Source organism: Chrysochloris asiatica, unplaced genomic scaffold (assembly GCF_000296735.1).
Source record: "Chrysochloris asiatica unplaced genomic scaffold, ChrAsi1.0 scaffold00242, whole genome shotgun sequence".
Lineage (NCBI taxonomy): Eukaryota > Metazoa > Chordata > Mammalia > Afrosoricida > Chrysochloridae > Chrysochloris > Chrysochloris asiatica.
In genome coordinates, this window is record NW_006408760.1 from 632,492 (window position 1) to 652,252 (window position 19,761).

At 37.3% G+C, this 19,761-nt stretch overlaps 1 protein-coding gene across 1 annotated transcript in view; it reads left to right on the forward strand.

Moving 5' to 3' along the window:
• Positions 1-19,761, forward strand: part of CLK4 (CDC-like kinase 4) — a 43,143-nt gene that overhangs the window by 683 nt on the left and 22,699 nt on the right. Inside the window, exons 2-9 of the mRNA XM_006873440.1 lie at positions 9,121-9,278; positions 14,636-14,858; positions 15,918-16,008; positions 16,407-16,473; positions 17,901-18,017; positions 18,145-18,311; positions 18,531-18,625; positions 18,860-18,989. Of these exons, the coding sequence (XP_006873502.1) occupies positions 9,121-9,278; positions 14,636-14,858; positions 15,918-16,008; positions 16,407-16,473; positions 17,901-18,017; positions 18,145-18,311; positions 18,531-18,625; positions 18,860-18,989 (1,048 nt within the window). The remainder of the gene's footprint in view (positions 1-9,120; positions 9,279-14,635; positions 14,859-15,917; positions 16,009-16,406; positions 16,474-17,900; positions 18,018-18,144; positions 18,312-18,530; positions 18,626-18,859; positions 18,990-19,761) is intronic.

The window sequence follows — 19,761 nt, forward strand, 5'->3', positions numbered from 1 at the left end:
ATAGGGATTCCAAGGCTGTAGGTCTTTATGGATGGCACGTCTTTCTAACCCCCACCGGGAAGATGTGACTAGTAAGTTAGTACCACAGGCCTTTTAGTTAGCAGCTCAGGGGTTACCCACTGCTCTCCTAGGGCTCCACCTTTGAGTGCTGTATGGGGAAGTTCCTCCTTTGTGCTGTGTTTTCTTCCTAAGGTGGAACACACCATTGTTGCAACGAATTATGATAATTTTGCATCTTATTATCGTTGATTGGAAGCATGGTGGTGCTCTGTAAGGTTAAGTACTGGACTGGGAACCACGAGGTCAGAGGTTTGAGCCCACCAACCACTCCATGGGTGAAAGATGAGGCTTTCTGCTCCCTCAAATATTTGCATCCTTGGAAAGCCCGGACAGTGTCGCCATGAGTCTGAATAGACTCGATGACACTTAACAAGAACATCTTTGATTACTTAAGAAGCCCAGATATGCTTATTCTATCTTTGTTGTTAAGTGGGTATATAAGATTTCCGAGGAGCCCATGATGGATTTGAACCACTGACTTTTCAAATTACAGTCCAGTACCTATCCTCTTTGAAAACCCAATACACTGCACTGTCCCTATGGGTCTTAACAACAACAGTCTACCCTCCAGCTGCTCCTTGGAAACCCCACACAGGATTGCTATGAGTCAGAATCGACTTGACAACACTTAACAGCAACAACCTACCCTACAGCACCACACCTGGACACCTATACTTAGGCAATGATAATGGGCTCACACAGAACAATTGTGAGGATAACACAGAATCAAGCAGTATTTTGTTCTGTTGTGCATAGTCAGCGCTATACTTCACCAGGCACCTAACAACATCCTTAGGAAGCTGCTTTCCTAATTGATAGGGCCAACCCATGGCCATTCTTTATATTTATAGCCCTCTCTGTGATTGTGCCAGGCAACACACCTTCAAACTCTTGTTAACTCTTTAAATGCAGTCCTCTTGCAGCCCTCCGGCCATAGTATCTTATTTTGGTGCTTTTAAGCCATGCAAATATGGAGTTCTGGTAGCGTAGTGGTTACTAGCTAACTTTAAGGTCGGTAGTTCAAAACTACCAACTGTTCCATGGGAGAAAGATGAGGCTTTCTGCTCTCGTAAAGATTTACCGCCTTGGAAACCCTGTACAGGGTCACTATGAGTTGGAACTGATTCCATGGTACTTACCAACAAGAAGCCATGACAGCACACAACAACAGCAACAACACATAGCGTTTGTTGTTGTTAAGTGCTGTCAAGTCAGTTCGACTCCTAGCCATCCTGTATAGGATTTCCGAGGAGCGGCTGGTGAGTTTGAACCGTCCACCTTGTAGTTAAAACCGACCTTGAGGTAGAGTGGTTATCCTATGGCACAAGATTTTAAAAAGAACAGGAGAATCAGATTTCTATTGTGGATATATATATACCAATCCCATTATGTCTGTTTTTATTTTAAAATATTTTAGCATATGGGGTTCTTTATTAATTTGTTGTTATAAAGTTCTGTCAACTCATAGCAACCCTGTATAAGGTTTTTAAGGAGCAGCCGGTGAGCTTGAACTCCTGACCTTGCCATTCAGACTGACCTTGAAGTGTCCAGCGCATTAACGCACAGCACCAATAATTATAGTTTTTCCTATTTGTTTATATGAAAGAATCTTCTCTGTAGGACAGGGGTTCAGGAATCTATGCCTCCTTTGAGTATATGTTTTCTTGTTGTTGAGTGCTGTTGAGTTGATTCTGACTCACAGGGTGACCCTGTACAGGATTTCTGAGAAGTGGCTGGTGGTTGTGAACCACTGACGTTTTGGTTAGTAGTACAATGCTTATCCTACAGTGCCACACCAGGACCCCTTGAATATATGCTTTTGTTATTTAGTGCCATCGAGTTGGTTCTGATTCATACCAACCCTATATAGTATTTCTGAAGAGTGGCTGATAGGATTGAACTGCTGACCTTGTGGTTCGCAGCCCTGTTCTAATCCTACAGCGCCACACCAGGAATCCTCAAATATATTCTCAAAAAGTCATGGAAAAATGGAATTCAATAATGAAAATTTCCTAAGAATTCTTTGAAGCGTCTTCGTATTTCACTACTGATTTTAAGTAGTGAACTTGACTGTTGTGTGCCGTTGAATAGGTACCAGCTCGTGGTGGCCCTGTAGAGGGTTTTAGAGAGCCACTGGTGGGTTTGGACTCTAACCTTGTGGTTAGCAGTCCAGTGCTTTCTCTTACAGCACCACACCTTGCTGTGGAGTCATAGTGATAAGGTTTCCAAGGATTGGCTGGTGAGTTTGAACCACCAACTTTGCAGTGCAAACCGACCTTGCGGTCCAGTGCTTATCCTACAGTGCCACACCAGGATTCCATATCTTGACTTTGTTGTTAAGTGCCATGGAGTCAGTTCCGACTCATAGCGAACCCTGTACAGTGCCTTATCCCACAGCACCGTACCAGGACTCCATACCTTGACTGGTGGTGATGATGGTAGTATGCCGTGGCATCAGTTCTGACTCATAGCGACCCTGTAGAGGGTTACTGAGGCTGTAAATCTTTACGAGAGCAGCAAGCCTCATCTTTTTCCTGTGGAACGGCTGGTAGTTTCAAACTGCTGACCTTGAGGTTAGCAGCCTGACTCGTAACCATTACGCTACCAGAGCTCTTTATACAAATCCTAAGCACTCCTAAGGAGCTTGCTCTTATTTGCGTATTTATGTATTACCATGAAACCTGTGAGAGCAGAATGTTTTTCTGTATTTGACTGGATATAGTCTCAACTACTTTTCTAATCTCTACTAGTGGAAAATATTTGGTTTTCCTTCTCAGGCAGTTTTCCATATTCCATAGGTTCCAGTTTTACAGGTTTTACTGTAATAACTGGTTGAGAATTTTGCCTTGTTGGAGGTGAGCTTGCTGTGGCCTACTGATAGTAATGGTGGAAGGATGCGAAGGAGACTTGTGTTTGGCAAAAAAACTGCACAATCATGGATGGTCATCATAGTAACCCTCAGTCATCAGATGCTGCAGTTTTGCTTGCTATTATTTGTTTGAGAGTGCTGAGAACTATTTCAGAGTTCAGGTGGCACTGTAGGATAAGTGCTGGACTGCTAACCACAAGGTTAGTGGTTCAAAACCACTAGCTGCTCCTCAGGGTTGCTGTGAATTGGAAAGGACTTAATAACAACAGTGAAGATAAGAGGTACTGATATGGCTCTGTAGAATAAACACTGTATTGCTAACTGTGAAGTCTGCGGTTCAAACCCATCAGCTGCTCCTTGGAAACCCTTTACTAGGCTGCTATGGCACTTAACAAAGTTTTAACTTTAACATAAAAATGTCATTAAAATCCAGTTTTGGTAATTGAAGGAAAGGGTCAGAAGAATTCCACTAGAAATAGATTTGTTATGGCTCCTTTGATGAACGTTTGCTTTTTGGCCTTTAGCCATATTTTGCCAAAGCTTTGCATCCTTCATTTCAATTTCCCATACTAGGAACCTTGGTAGCACAGTGGTTTAGCACTCACTTGCTAACCAAAAGGTTGGCAGTTTGAATTCATCAACTGCTTTGCAGGAGTTCTACTCTATCAATCATATGGGCTTGCTGTGATTTTGGAACCAACTTAACGACACCTAACAAAAACACACCCCATACTTAATATACCACATCACTTATTAATTTCCAATGAGACGCCTAACAACTGTTTTCAGAGTTTTGCTTGTTTGACTCATCACTGCCTCCTCTTCCTTTCTTAAGCTGTATTATCAGAAGAAAGGTAAATGGGCATACACTTAGAATCAGCAAGCGAACTGAGTTAAAGAGATCTGAATATTTGATGGCATAAGGCTCTGATGGGATGATACAGATTTGTTGTTTTTTTAAGGAATACCACAATATTGGTGGTTTAAGCTCACCAGCAGCTCCTCGGAAACCCTATGCAGGATCACTATGAGTTGGGGACTACTAGACGGCACTTAACAACAACAAACAGCAATCTCCCAGGAGAATTGAACAGTCTCATTTAAAAGTCTTGTTTTAATCTACTTTAAATTTTCACTTGTATTTATTTGGGCAAGCAGACAGAGGTTAGCTAAATTGGTTTTGTACCATTTTAGCTTTTCAAGTTCTTTGCTGAAGTTGTGAAATTCTTCCCTTTTTGCCTTTTAAACTCATCATTTGCTTAGTAGAGGGTTTAGAATTCACTGTTAAAATTTATCTGCTTTGGAAAATAGTTAAGATGGAGGGAAGCAGCTAGAGATGGCATTGAGAGCAGATATGGAACCTGGAAGCAGATGGTAATAGATGGAATCAAGGGCTTATCACCATCATCTTTCTGATTTCACTATGACCATACTTCATTGCGGAGCATCTTAAGTTGGTTTCTTTTACAACTCCAGATATGTAACAAATAGATTTAAGACTAAATGCAGGGTGATTTGAAAATAATTTCTTTGGATAAAGTACCTCATTATTAAATCATCTTTTTATTGCCCTTCAATTTCTATTGAATGCTGTTCTAGTCACCTCTTCTTTTCTTTTAAAAACTTGGAGTCATTCTAAGATTTAAAGAAGAGAACTTTACTTTTAAAAACTTGGAGTCATTCTAAGATTTAAAGAAGAGAACTTTACAGAGTCGAAAAAAAGCTATATTGATAGCTTTAAAAACAAAGTGCGGGAGAAAGATGAGGCTTTCTACTCCCGTAAAGATTTACACCCTCGGAAACCCTGTGCAGGGTCGCTATGGGTCGGAACCGACTCGACGGCACTTAACAACAACAACAACAACAAAAAACAAAGTAATCTCCCATGATTAATATCACTAGGTGTTTTCTCTGACTTCAGGTATCTGTGTATTTAAGTATTTTTGCCAAAGCTGGGTGACACTTGTCATATGTCATATTGTTTATTTTTACATCAGCTTACATCTTCAGTTAATATTTTTACTAAAATAATTCATAGCAATGACTTAATTAGGAAATCAGTAATCAGTTTCAATATATAACTGAAAATAAATGAAAAGAAAATAAAAGTTATTCGTTTCTAGCTGGATATTTTGTCTGCTGAAGGCTCTTACCCCAAACTCTAGCCGTTTTTTCTTTTTAAAGGACAATGAATAAGTGTTTGTTGAAGATAAGCATCAAGCTAAAACATTGTTCTTGGTATATTAGGATTGAAAAAAAAAAGTATAGTTTTCCTCTATTATCCAAAAGTAGAGTGTTCCTATGAATCTTTCATAAGCCCAGAGCGAAAGAGCAATTACCAATCATTTATACAGGAAAAAATGTTAAGCATTCCCAGGCCCAAAACTAACCTATCAAATCATACCAAATAGCATATAGAACCTAAAATAACACTAACTTAGATTTGATACCTTAAACACTAAAGACCAAAGACCAGAAGAGTTGTGGGATGACATCAAGAACATCATACAGGAAGAAAGCAAATAGTCATTAAGAAGACAAGAAAGAAGGAAAAGGTCAAAATGGATGTCAGAAGAGACACTAAACCTTGCTCTCCAGTATAGTGATGCTAAAGCAAATGGAAGAAATGAGGAGGTTCAAGAGCTGAACAAAAAATTTCAAAGGTCAGCTTGAGAAGATAGAGTCAAATATTACAACAAAATGTGCAAAGATCTGGAGTTAGGAAACCAAAAAGGAAGAACACGCTCAGCATTTCTCAAGCTGGGGGAACTGAAAAAAAAATACAAGCCTCGACTTTCATTATTGAAAGATTCTGTGGGCAAATTATTGAATGATGCAAAAAGCAACAAAAGAAGATGGAAGGAATACACAGAGTCACTGTACCAAAAGGAAGTGGTTGATGTTCAACCATTTCAAGAGGTAGCATATGATCAAGAGCCAACGATACTGAAGGAGGAAGTCCAAGGTGCATTGAAGGAATTTGGCAAAGAACAAGGCACCAGGAATTGATGGAATTAAAAACTGAAATCTTTCAAGTAAGTTAGGTGGCACAGGAGGCACTCAATCATCTATGCAAATAAATTTGGATGACAATCATCTGGCCAACTGATTGGAAAAGATCCGTATTTGTGCCCATTCCAAAGAGAGGTGACCCAACAGAATGCGGAAATCATCTGATAATCTCTTTGATCTCCCATGCGAGTAAAGTTTTACTAAAGGTAATACAGGAATGGCTTGCAAGCATACATTGACAGAGAACTTCCAGAGGTTCAAGCCAGATTCAGAAGAGGCCGTGGAACAAGGGATATCATTGCTAATGTCCGATGGATCTTGGCTGAAAGCAGAGCATATCAGAAAGATGTTTACTTGTGCTTTATTGACTACGCAATGGCTTTCAGTTGTGTGGATCATGACAAGCTATGGACAATATTGTGAAGTATGAGTATTCCGGAACACTTAATTGTGCTCATGAGGAATGGACCAAGAGGCAGTTGTTCGAAATGAACATGGGAACACTGAATGTTTTAAAATTAAGAAAGATGTGTGACAGGGTTGTATTCTTTCACCATACTTATTCAACCTATATACTGAGCAAATAATCCAAGAAGCTGGGTTATATGAAGAAAAATGTGGCATCAGGATTGGAGACAGACTCATTAACAACCTGCAATATGCAGATGATACAACCTTGCTTGCTGAAAGTGAAGAGGACTTAAAATATTTACTGATAAAGATCAAAAGAGCACAGTCTTCATTATGGATTACATCTCAATGTCAAGAAAACAAAAATCCTCACCACTGGACCAATAAACAACATTCTTATCCATGGAGAAAAGATTGAAGTTGTCAAGGACTTCATTCTTCTTGGATCAACTACCAACACTCATGGAAGCAGCAGTCAAGAAATCAAATGACATATTGCATTAGGCAAATTTGTTGCACAAGACCTTTTTAAAGTGTTGAAGAGCAAAGATGTCAGTTTGAGGAGTAAGGTGAGCCTGACTCAAGCCATGGTATTTTCATAACTTCATCTCGCATACTTCGGACATATTGTAAGGAGGGAACAGTCACTAGAGAAGGATATCATGTTAGGTAAGGTGGAGGGTCAGAGAAAAAGAGGAAGAACCCCAACGAGATGGATTGGCCAAGTGGCAGCATCGTTGGACTCAAGCGTGGCAACAGCAGTAAGGTTGGCCCAGGATCAGGCAGTGTTTAGTTCTGCTGTGCATAAGGTTACTGTGAGTCGGTACCATCTCGATGGCACCTAACAACAACAACATATGCATGTGAAAGCTGGACAGTGAATAAGGAAGACTGTAGAAGAATTGATGCTTTTGAATTGTGGTGTTAGAGGAAAATATTGAAAGTGCCATGGGCTGCCAAAAGAACCAACAGATCTGTGTTGGAAGAAGTGCAGCCAGAGTGCTCCTTGGAAGCTAGCATAGCCAAACTTCGTCTCTCAAACTTCAGACATATTGTCAGGAGACCAGTCTCTAGAGATGGATATCATACTTGGGAAGGTGGAGAGTCAGAGAAAAAGAGGAAGACCCCCAGTGAGATAGATGGGTTGGCAAAGTGGCATCATCAGTGAGTTCAAGTGTGGCAACAGTAGTGAGGTTGGCCCAGGATCGGGCAGTGTTTTCACTCTGCTGTGCATAAGGTCGCTATGAGTTGGTACTGACTCGATAGCACCTAACAACAACAATAACAACAAAGTGCATTTGAAGTCCTGGTGTTGTGTATTAGGGTAAGCACTGCACCAAAAAGTCAGTTTGAACCACAAAGTCAGTGGTTCAAATTCAAACTCACCAGCTGCTCTTTGGAAACCCTATACAAGGTTGCTATGAGTTGGAATGGACTTGGTGGCACTTAACAAGAGCAAAAGTGTGTTCACACAGTTGAAAGTTATGACAACTTGATGCTCATTTGCTGAGTGTAGTTTCCAGGGAAGGAGCCTGGTGACAACCACTCTTGCTGCTCATGGTGCTTGCTGCCTCTTTAACAGCTCACTGTAAAACAAATTGAACATGAGTTCTATTTGTTACCTTTTCCCCATGAAAACAAAAATACCCTTCAGATTTCTTTCAGTTAGCAAAACAGTAGTTTTTGTAGTTCTTTCATAAAAGCAAAGGGCCATAAAGTGAATGTTAAAATCAGAGTACACCTATATTAAGGTCCCACAGTGTTGGCATGCATCATTTAGTACTAGATTTGTCTGCCATTTACATTGTTTCATGACTTGGGAATATTTTAGATAAGTGACACTGATCTGTTTAAGATGATAGAAAATCTTAGAAATGGATAATGGTGATAATACATAACATGATGAATTACTTAATGTCACTGGATTGTAAATGTGAAGAATGTTTAAATGGTAAATGTTTTGCTACATTTATATTGACCATAATTTAAGAAAAAATTTAGAACCTGTGTTAAATCTTTATGTTTGAATAATGTTATTAGGTACCATCGAGTTGGTACCAACTCATAGCGACCCTATGCACAACAGAACGAAACTGTGTGCCATCCTGTGCCAACCTCACAATCGTTGCTGCATTTGAGCCCAGTGATGCTGCCACTGTGCCAATTCATCTCATTGAGGGTCTTCCTCTTTTTCTCTTACCCTCCACTTTACCAAACATGATCTCCTTTTCCAGTGACTGGTCCCTCCTGACAATATGTCCGAGGTGTGAGAGACAAAGTCTGGCCATCCTATCCTGTCCTAAATCTGGTATTTTTTCTATTGGCAGTCCATGGTACTTTCAGTTTTCTCCAATACCAAAATTCAAATGCATCAATTCTTCTACAGTCTTCCTTATTCACTGTCCAATTATTCCATGCATATGAGGTCATTGAAACTACCATGGCTTGCAGCAAGCACCTCTTAGTCCTCATACTGACATCTTTGCTCTTCAACACTTTAAAGAGAGGTCTTGTGCAGCAGATTTGCCTGACGCAGTATATCGTTTGATTTCCTGATTGCTGCTTCCATGAGTGTTGATGGTTGATCCAAGCAAAATGAAGTCATTGACAACTTCAATCTTTTCTCCATTTACGTAGGTGTTATTTATTGGTCCAGTGTTGAGAATATTTGTTTTCTTTATATGTGGTGTTCGAATAATGTTAATATATAATACTTTGTTAAACATAGCCATCTATGCTAACAACTCCTTTTTTGTTTTTGATAACAGATGCGGCATTCTAAACGTACTCATTGCCCTGATTGGGATAGCAGAGAAAGCTGGGATCATGAAAGCTATAGTGGAAGTCACAAACGGAAGAGGTCTCACAGTAGTACACAAGAGAACAAGCATTGTAAACCACATCCTGAGTTTAAAGAATCTGATGGGTAAATTGCTCTTGAACTAGTAACATCTTAACTCCAATAGTTTTTTAGTGATTTGTCATTTACATATATAGCATTCATTTGTCAGATTGTCTTATGATTCATTCAACAAATATTCATTAAAATACTACTGAGTGCCTATTATGGGATAGACAATAGGTACTGAAGCTACCACTGTGAATAAAACAGAATTCATGACCTCATATCCATATCTCTCTGGCAGTCATTGAAGAGAGTATATCAGTAAGTAGATTAAAAAAAAAAAAAAATTGAGTTCTCACTTTGCAAGGTATTGTGAGGGATTGTCAAACAATACACCTACAATAAGGCTGCTCGTAGCATAGGGAGATGAGACATAAAACAAATCAACAGTGATGGCAGAATATCCAGTTAAGTACCTTTAACTTGTACTTTGGATTTGTAGGAGGGAAATATGTATGTTATTGTACTCGTTTTGTGTTTCATAAATGTTATATGCCTAAGGGAAGAGGAGTTATTTCAGATGATCAACATACACTATTTGGGAAAGCTAAAAGGGTATTAGATATTTTAGTCATTTATACTATATTATGTTCTCTGGGTTATGATTTGTTGATAAGGACAGTGGAGATATGTTTGGGATTTTTAGAAGCTTCATTTTTGGAAGAACCATTCTTTTGCATGAACAGTAGCCAGTAATTTAGGAAAAGGTCTTGGTAAAAATTTCCAGTAGCATTTGCCCTATTTTACTGTATTTGTACCAGGTTAAAATTTGAAGGCAACACATTTAGACTAAATTAAAGAAGTTTTAAAAAATTCCTAGTGATGAAAGAAAGACTAGGTGAGTAGAGTTTCTTTCACTCTTTTCTTAGTTATTTCCCTTTCTCCTTTGTTGGTTCTATGTTTTTTCCTTGTTTTGTGCAGATGTTCGTTCCATTGGGACTGTTTGCCAGATTGCTTTCTAAATTAGCCAGCTGGGGTAACTTTAGAAAACAGTATGTAATTTTTTCCTTCTCCATGCTAAGCAGACTTGTTCCACAGAACAGTGAGCTTGAAGTCAATGCAGACTAATTATTCTTCACACTGCTCAGTGGGAGGGTTTATGCCAGAATTTTAATTAACACAGCTAATAAAAGATCTATGCCCAATTATTAATAAATACAAAATATCCTCTAAGACTCATTGTCATTGTACTGATTATTCATATATTGAATATGTAGTGTTTGAGTGATAAGCAGTTTTTTTCATGTTAATAATCAGTTATGCAAACATGATACTAAGTCAATCCCAGCGCAATAATACCTCCTTTTATGACATCAGCACCTGGAGACGTTGGGTGACAATTGCACTCTATAATGCAGACTCTAATGTCTTTTTGAAGATTTAAAAACAGTGTAAGATCTTAAAAAAGAATTAAAAGATTTTTTTAAATTTAGCATAAAATGGCACAAAATGAAAAATGGAGCAAACTATAAAGATAATCTTGATAGGTTGCTAATCATCCCCCATTTTATGAATGTAAAATTATTTCTAGTTATTCTTAAAAATATATTTATATACAGATCTTTGTTTATAATTCCCAAAAATAGAATTTAAGAAAGGATATTTTCAAGGTGAAGGATTTAAAGACTTCTAAGATTTTTGATTCTTGCTGGAGTCCTGGTGTGGTGCTGTACAATAAGCACTGGACTGTTAACCGAAAGGTTGGTGGTTCAAACCTAGCAGCTACTCCTTGGAAACTATACAGGGTCACTATGAGTCAGAACTGACTCGACAGCACTTAACAATAACAATAACAAGATTCTTACTACATACTCGCTTTTCTCCCCACCTTTGGTACCAAGTTTTCTCCTACAACATATTCGATGTTGCCAGTGTTTGCTATATTGAAAGGCCAAAAGTAGTGTTTTGTTTTCAATTAAAATTCTAGTGAATATGTCTACTTTTATATGCTTATTGATTTGCATATTTTTTTGTATTAAGTTGACTTTTTTTTACTAACCTGTGGGCTTTTTTGCTGATTTATGATGCTATTTTTGTTAAATACAGTCAAATCAATTCCAACTCATAGTGACCATATATAGGGTTTCCAAGGCTATAAATCTGCAAGAGCGGTGAGCCTCATCTTTCTCCAGTGGAGTGACTGTTGGGCTTGTGAACAACTGACCTTGTCCAGTACTTCTCCTACAGAGTCACTGTGCTCCCCTTAAACTGATTTATATGAACTATTTATTACATATTAATAATTTTAACACTTTGAATATTTACTGCAAAGTGTCTTTTCTTTTTGACTTATCTTTTGGCAGTAACCTGTGAATTGGTGTCCCTTCCTACAGGCTTTTTATCAATTTTCAGATGCCGCCTGTAAACATTTTGGTCAAACGCCTTAAATGTCTTCCGATAACATAAAACATTTCATCTTAAACTAGTAATTCTCCAACTTTACTGTGAAAAGAATAACCTTAGAGGTTTGTTTGAAGTAGAGATTGCCAGATACAGATTCAATGTATCTGACCAAGGCCCCAGAAATTTTTATTTTTCAATAAGAATTTCATATTCTAAATAGTTGAATATAGGATCACCCTTTGAGAAGCGCTGTTTTCAACATCTTAGCCTGTCATGTAGGGTCTTTGATGAAATACCCTAGCTTATTTATTTGCTTATATTCCTTTATGTGAAAACTGCTCTTGCTTGAATTGTATACTGACTTATTCCTCAGGAATGCATAGACAAATCCATCACCAAAACATTGTGACTAAAAGTGCTAGCTAATAAGATGATAATTATGCTTTCTCCCTTGGAATGTCTTCTACCCTGACTTCCTTTTAAGATGCAACTCTGTTTCCATCTTTTCATAAAACTCTTCCCTAACATTTTATGCAGATTGAGTTTCTTCTATAGCCCTATTTAGTCATATGCAACGTTTCATTGTTATTGTTGGTTTTTGTTTTATTTTTACTTGAGCAATCTCATGTTGCTCATTATTTGTTGGCAGAACTTTGCCTTATATCGTTTTTTGTCTCCTACAGGACCTGTGTGGAAATAAACACAAATGCCCAAGCCTGTATGAATCTTGGCTATTGTGAAAGGCCACAGTGAAATATTCACTGGACATTCAGTGAATATTTTTTTAAATGAAATCAATTTCTTTGTCCTATCTATCCTATCCATTGTCATTATAATTCTGTAGAGTTTGCTTATATAAACCTTGTTCATTAAAAACTAAATAGCCCCTCATCATTTTAGGTTATCCTCATGGTGTTTCTTTAGCCCATGTTTGTTATTTTATTGACTGTTTTTAGATTATCAGTACTCCAATTTCATGTAATATTTCAGTTTAAGATATTTATAGCATTAGGTGTTTTGTTATTTCTCTGATAGGAAGACTTCGGAATTTTATGGGAGGGGATGTCTTAAGAATTGTACCAGATGCCCTCTAGAGTATGGTCGTTTCTCATTTGGTGCATTGTAGATCATTCCCTGATAGTTCTGAGCCAGGTGATCAGATTCCTGACTTAGATCCCCAGTCCTATCCTAATATCCTGAACTTTTTCTCGAGTGAACAGAACTAAGACTGACATTGGAAAAACAGAAGAACATTCCTGTATCTCCCCAGCCTGTGTTTAATGCTACTCTGTTGAGTAGCAATTTTAGAGGTGCTTCTTTTTTTTCTCTCCATAAGATAGCCCCTGGGATAAAGAATGACGGCCTATGTTGGGAAAGGAAAGGGGATGGTGAGGGCAGTCTAGTCAACATCTGTCACTCCATTGCTTGTCAGGATTATTTTAGCTGATTTGTCTGACTGGGCAGGTGTCCCCTTTCTCCCTCAGTGCTCCATGTGCATCCCTCTTGAAGCTTCGCACTCTGTTGAAGAGGACACTCATCCCAGGTAGAGAGGGGGACGGGAAATTGGGCCAATTGAATCTATGTCCTTTTCTTTCCATCAGATAAAGGCTGCTTAACTGGGATCCATTGACCTCTTAAATTCTTTGCAAAGATTTATGTATACATTTGTACTTTTCTTGCTTTCATCAGATTTTCAAAGGGATTTATAGATTTAGAAGAAGTCAAGCCGAATGGCACTAGACAATGCTATGCTGTCTTTCCTGTACAACTCTTGTTTATTACTCTAGCAGGAATGATTGGAAATTAGAAATGCAAAGGGAAGTAGGATAGTAGTACTATTGTAATCCTAGGCAAGCAATATAGGAATGTTGTTTTCTCATTTGAGGGGAATATATTTTAGAAGTCTTTGGCACATGAGGACACCCTCAAAAATTGTTTTCTGTTTCTTGGCCAGCAGTAACAGTAGACTAGAAATGCAAAGGGGAGAGAACAGGATAGGTGATATATGTAATAAAATTAAGCCTGTATTATAAGACTTAAAAACATCTAAATTTTATTGTTAATGTGCTGTACAACTTGGCAAGTCACTGTCTTTCTATCTACTGCTGTTGAGTCGATCATAACTCATAGCCACATTGCAGGACAGAGTAAAACTCCATAGGGTTTGGTTAGTGGTTATGTGCCGTGGATTCAGTTCCAACTCATAGCGACCCTGTACAGGGTTTCTGAGGCTGTAAATCTTTACGGGAGCAGAAAGCCTCATCCTTCTCCCGCGGAATAGCTGGTAGTTTCGAACTGCTGACCTTGCAGTTTGCAGCCAATTTGTAACCACTACGCTACCATAGGGTTTACAAGACTGTAAATCTTGAAAGAAGGAGACTGCCTCATTCACCTTCCTTGGAGCGGCTGGTGGATTCAAACTTTGACCTTTAGGTTAGCGAACCAACACTTGGGTCATGTCGCCGCAGTTATCTGTAAAATGAAAGGGCTGAACTACATTGAAGGTTCATTCCAGCTTTAATAACCCAGCTTTAATTGTCTTTCATAAAAGCTTTCTCTATGTGCCAGGGATATCTAAAATACTATTGACCGTAGCAGGGAAAGGAATCTTGTTTTGCCTGCCACTGATTTTGTGTGGCTCTGTGAGAGAGGAGAGAAAACTTTGTTATTAGAGATACATATAAGATTGATAAATTTCAGAACAATTTTGTGAGTTTTTTGGTTTAACTTTTCCAGAAGTTAAAAGGAACACTTAAGTAAATACTAAAGATAATAAATAAATGAATGATTTCGCTCAAGCTTTGTTTCTTGGTGTGAAGTGGCTTGATAGCAATCCAGATAATGGAAAATTTGGACCCATTTGCTTGTTGGTTAAAGTGAAATCATTCTTAGTTTTGTGAGATAAATATGTATTCCAAATAATCAATTTGAATTTTTTATTGCGTTTTTGAACCTTGAGTGCTTAAGAGAATGTTTTGCTTGAACTGCATTTTAGAATGAAGAAAATAATTTGCTGTTCTTTAATGTGTTTGCAGTCATTATTTAGAAGCAAGGTCCTTGAATGAGAGAGATTATCGGGACCGGAGGTACATTGATGAATACAGAAATGAGTACTGTGAAGGCTATGTTCCTAGACATTATCACAGAAACGCTGAAAACGATTATCGAATCCACTGCAGTAAATCTTCAGGCCGAAGCAGGAAAAGCAGTCCTAAAAGAAAGCGTAATAAACACTGTTCAAGTCATCAGTCACATTCGGTATGATTGATTTTGTTTTTGTTATGGGTGGATTTTTATTTGTGTGTTAAAGGTCTTAGTAAGCCAATAGGTTGGGAAAGTTTCTTTATATATGTAGTACTAATTGGGTATGTTACTATTGTGTTTATATTATTTGGACCCTTAAAAGAAAGTAGACAAATTCTTAAGCAAATCTGTGTATACTAGCTAGCCCTCATTTGCCCACATTTACTCATTTTCTGCAGATCAGATCAGGAATTTGATTTTGACAAATTATTTTTTAAATTTTGTAATTCAATCATCTTAGGAAATAATGAAGTACCCATCTTTTATATTGAGTTATTTTACTTGAAAAGGTTGCATTGTAGATACTTCACATGTTGTTAGCCTGTGTATATAGCACACTTCCATAGTGCAGTGTATCACAGTGAACGAGTCTGCAACTAGCTCAGTAGAAATGTTTAAAATGATGCTAAATAGGATATATAAAACCAAAATTCCCACCTTTTTTTGTAATCACATATCTTTACCTGTTTGATAAGTAAACTTTGAACTATTGTTTTTCTTCCCAATGTTCTTCTGTAGAACTCATTTTCATTAGGTAGAACATTAAAATTAGCCTTTATTTCCCTTTATGCATATTTTTAATTTTTATTAAATAAGATCAATTTCAACTAATCTTGACATTTTAAGCCATTTTTTTGACAAACTAGACATCTCAAATCATAGCATATGCTATTTATAACAGAGGTTAGTAAATCATAACATTGCATTCTTTAAATCTCAGACTTCAATTAAATCAGTATTTTAAAGAGACGATTGTGTTGTTTTTTCTATTGCCACTTTAAGTATCTTATCTGAAAATCTGTTCCTTGCCATGTTTTTCTTCTGTAACATAAACTGTGCCCTGTGAATTTCTGGGGACTGAATTTGAAATTGCTCCTGCCAACTGTTCGTGGCCTGGTGCTTATCTGAATGCCTGAATATCTCCCCGCTGAATGAATTGCGTATTCTGCCCTGAATTCACTCTGATATATTGATTGGCTGGACGATCTTGGTGCTGCCCACTTGCCGTTCCAGAAGAGCCATCGAAGGAAAAGACCCAGGAGTATAGAGGATGATGAGGAGGGTCACCTGATCTGTCAAAGTGGAGACGTTCTAAGAGCAAGATGTATAGAATATTTTTCAACACTTTCTAAACTTTGCAGACAGAATTATCTTTTTAAGACTAGTTTGTCAGCGGGGGGGCTAAAGAACTCTTCATTTTTTGTTTTGTTTTGTTTTTTGTGGGTTTGTTTGTTCTTTTGTATTTCTTTTCTATAGAATTTAAATATTTCTACTCTAAAGTTCCAAAATAATCAATGGAATTTGAGATTAGAGCAAGAAAGATAGCTATTTCTGATTGTTTTTATAGCACCTGAAAATAAAATAATTTGAGTGCTGAAACTTTAGTTATGCTTTGATAGAGATCATTTGAAAACATTCCACATTTAAGCATTCATTGTTTGAATATTGTAATAATTTGTACTTAGATACTGAACACTTTTCTCTCCCTGAACCCCCCTTTAGATGAAATCGTGGATACTTTGGGTGAAGGAGCTTTTGGCAAAGTTGTAGAGTGCATTGATCATGGCATGTAAGTTATTTGTTTTTGTTTTTTTACATTCTATTATTTTTAGCAGAAGGATTCATAATTTAGATGAGATTGTATTTTTAAGGGTAGTCAATGTGATTTCATGGAAGAGATAAGTGTTCATCAAGATTTCTTAAACATTATTTGTTGTTTGCCATGAGTGTGGATCAAGAATGTTGACAACTTCTAATTAGTGCGATTCATTGAAATTAAAGCAAGTAACCTGGCAGGATAAGCATGGGACTGCTAACTGAAAGGTTGGCTGTTCAAACCCACCAGCCACTCCTTGGAAACCCTGTACAGAGTCACTAGTAGTTTTAATAGACTCAAGGGAACTTAACAACAACATTCAAGTGAAGGGAAATCGAACACAGGCTCTTGACCCTTTCTCTATATAGGTTTTACTCTGGTTTTAGATAGCAGAAGACAATAAAGCATGTGTAATTTTATTTCTTGAAAAAACATTTATTCCAAAAGAACAATATTTATATCTTAGAGTTAGCTTCCTAAACTAAAATGAAGTTGTATTACTTAAAACCTATATTATGAAGTCAAAATTCTTTAATGGGGCATTTTAAGTCCTTTATGGTGTGATTCTCTCTGCCTCATATTACCATTTTCCTCCAGTACCTTTATATGCATGGTTTTCAAACTTTTGTAAGTGAATCTCTTGAGAATTTTATAAAACTGCATTTTTCTAAATTGCCATCTAAAAATTGTCATCACAAATTAAAATGGTTTGTCTTTAGGAGTCACATCCAGAATAGAAGTGAGGAAGAAAGGAAATTGATTCCCTGGAAATATTTAATGGCTATTTACTTCTTGGAAAGTACTTTTACAGACGCTGTAATCTAAAGACCATTTTAGCACTTAGCATCAATGAAAGTGCATTTTCTTTGCTCCATGACACTTACAATGTTTCCTGTTCTTGGATGTTCCATTTCTCTTACACATTTGACACATATCTTACCTAACTTTCAGAATTCAGTTCTGTGTCACCTTTTCATTAAAGAAGTCTGCTCTCCCCTAGACCCTAAACTTGCACCAGGCACTGGTAATAGTATGATAATTTGTTATGTATCTGGTTTTTCCATTACACTGTATAAGTATATAGGGGCATATCCTTGGCTTTTCGCCATTGATATTTAGCCAGTGGCTGGCACTGTGGCTAGCAATCGATAAGTGTTTTCAGAAGTAGCATGCTCTATTCTTGGTTTGAATTTTTAGCCCTTTTTGTTTTTAATTTTGCTAAGTAGAAAATCTAAGTTAACTCCAAATTCTGGAAACAGTAATAGTTTGCCTTGAAGGATTATTTTAGAAAAATAGCATAGAATGATTGATGATTAATAAAATTGTGAAAAAAGTGTGCTAGAGGAAACATGACTTCAATTCTGTACACATACCAATTTCATCTAAATTTTGTATTTAAGGGATGGCATACATGTAGCAGTGAAAATTGTAAAAAATGTAGGTCGATATCGTGAAGCAGCTCATTCAGAAGTTCAAGTGTTGGAGCATTTAAATAGTACTGATCCCAATAGTGTCTTGTAAGTATAAACTTAAACTATGAGCCATTATATGAGTGGACTTCAAATGAGCTTTTTGAAGCGCCTCGTATTGCATAAAGCAATCAAAATTCTGTCAGCTGATTTGTTTTATTTTGATGTATTTTAGCCGATGTGTCCAGATGCTAGAATGGTTTGATCATCATGGTCATGTTTGTATTGTGTTTGAACTGCTGGGACTTAGTACTTATGATTTCATTAAAGAAAACAGCTTTCTGCCATTTCAAATTGACCACATCAGGCAGATGGCATATCAGATCTGCCAGTCAATAAACTGTAAGTATATTTGATAAATTTTTAAACACCAGAAAATTAAATTTGTTATTGTACAAGGGACATATCAACACTTTGCCACTTAAAATGCACATACATATTATATTAGCAGATAAAACTGAAACCCCTCTTAATAGTCTACTTCTAAGCCCTCCACACCCCACTCCCAATGCAGATTTAATTTGTAAGTGAAACTAATGATATCTTTTTGTTCTTTTGTAGTTTTACATCATAATAAATTAACCCACACAGATCTGAAGCCTGAAAATATTTTATTTGTGAAGTCTGACTATGTAGTAAAATATAATTCTAAAATGGTAAGTTAGAGAGTTGTTTTAACTTTAATGACTTTCTTTAAAACTAATGTAGCTAGGTGATCCTTTGATGAAGGATTTCATCTCTGAGGCTCCTTGTATAAACCAAAAAAAGAGTACTCCTACTTTGCCTTTCTCATGGGATTATGGTGAAAATCAAAAAAGATAATTCATGTGCAAATCTTTTGAATAAAATTCATTTCCCGTGCATCTTCATGTTTACTCAACTCTCTCTAGAAACGTGATGAGCGCACACTGAAAAACACAGATATCAAAGTTGTTGATTTTGGGAGTGCAACATATGATGATGAACATCATAGCACTTTGGTGTCTACACGGCATTACAGAGCTCCGGAGGTCATTTTGGGTCAGTATAACCAGATTTCCTAATTGTAAAAGTGGTGTTTGTTTTATGCACTTTTTATTGGGGTAGAAGTGTTGGGATTTTCTTTACAGTATACGGAAAGCATATTTTTGTATACTGTAAAGAAAACAAAGTCTGTATGGTCATTTGCAATAAATAATATAGGAAAGATGTAAAAGTTGTCAAGGACTTCATTCTTCTTGGATCAACTATCAACAGTCATGGAAACAGCAGTCAAGAGATCAAACGACGTATTGCATTAGGCAAATCTGCTGCACAAGACCTTTTTAAAGTGTTGAAGAGCAAAGATGTCAGCTTGAGGACTAAGGTGTGCCTGACCCAAGCCATGGTATTTTCAATAACCTCATATGCATGCAAAATCTGGATGGTGAATAAGAAAGACCATAGAATAGATGCATTTGAGTTATGATGTTGAAAGAGAACATTGAAAGTGCCTTGGGCTGCCAAATGAACCAATAGATCTGTGTTGGAAGAAGTGCAGCCTTGGTGGCCAGGATAGCCAAACTTTGTCTCTCGCACTTCGGACACATTGTCAGGAGGGACCAGTCACTGGAGAAGGATATCATGTTTGGTAAGGTGGAAGGTCAGAGAAAAGCAGAAAGATCCCCAGCAAGATGGATTGGCAAAGTGGCAGCATCAATAGGTTCAAGAGTGGCAATAATTGTGAGGTTGGCCCAGGACAGGGCAGTGTTTCAGTCTATTGTACGTAGGGTCGCTATGAGTCAGTAATGACTCAATGGCACCTAACAACAAC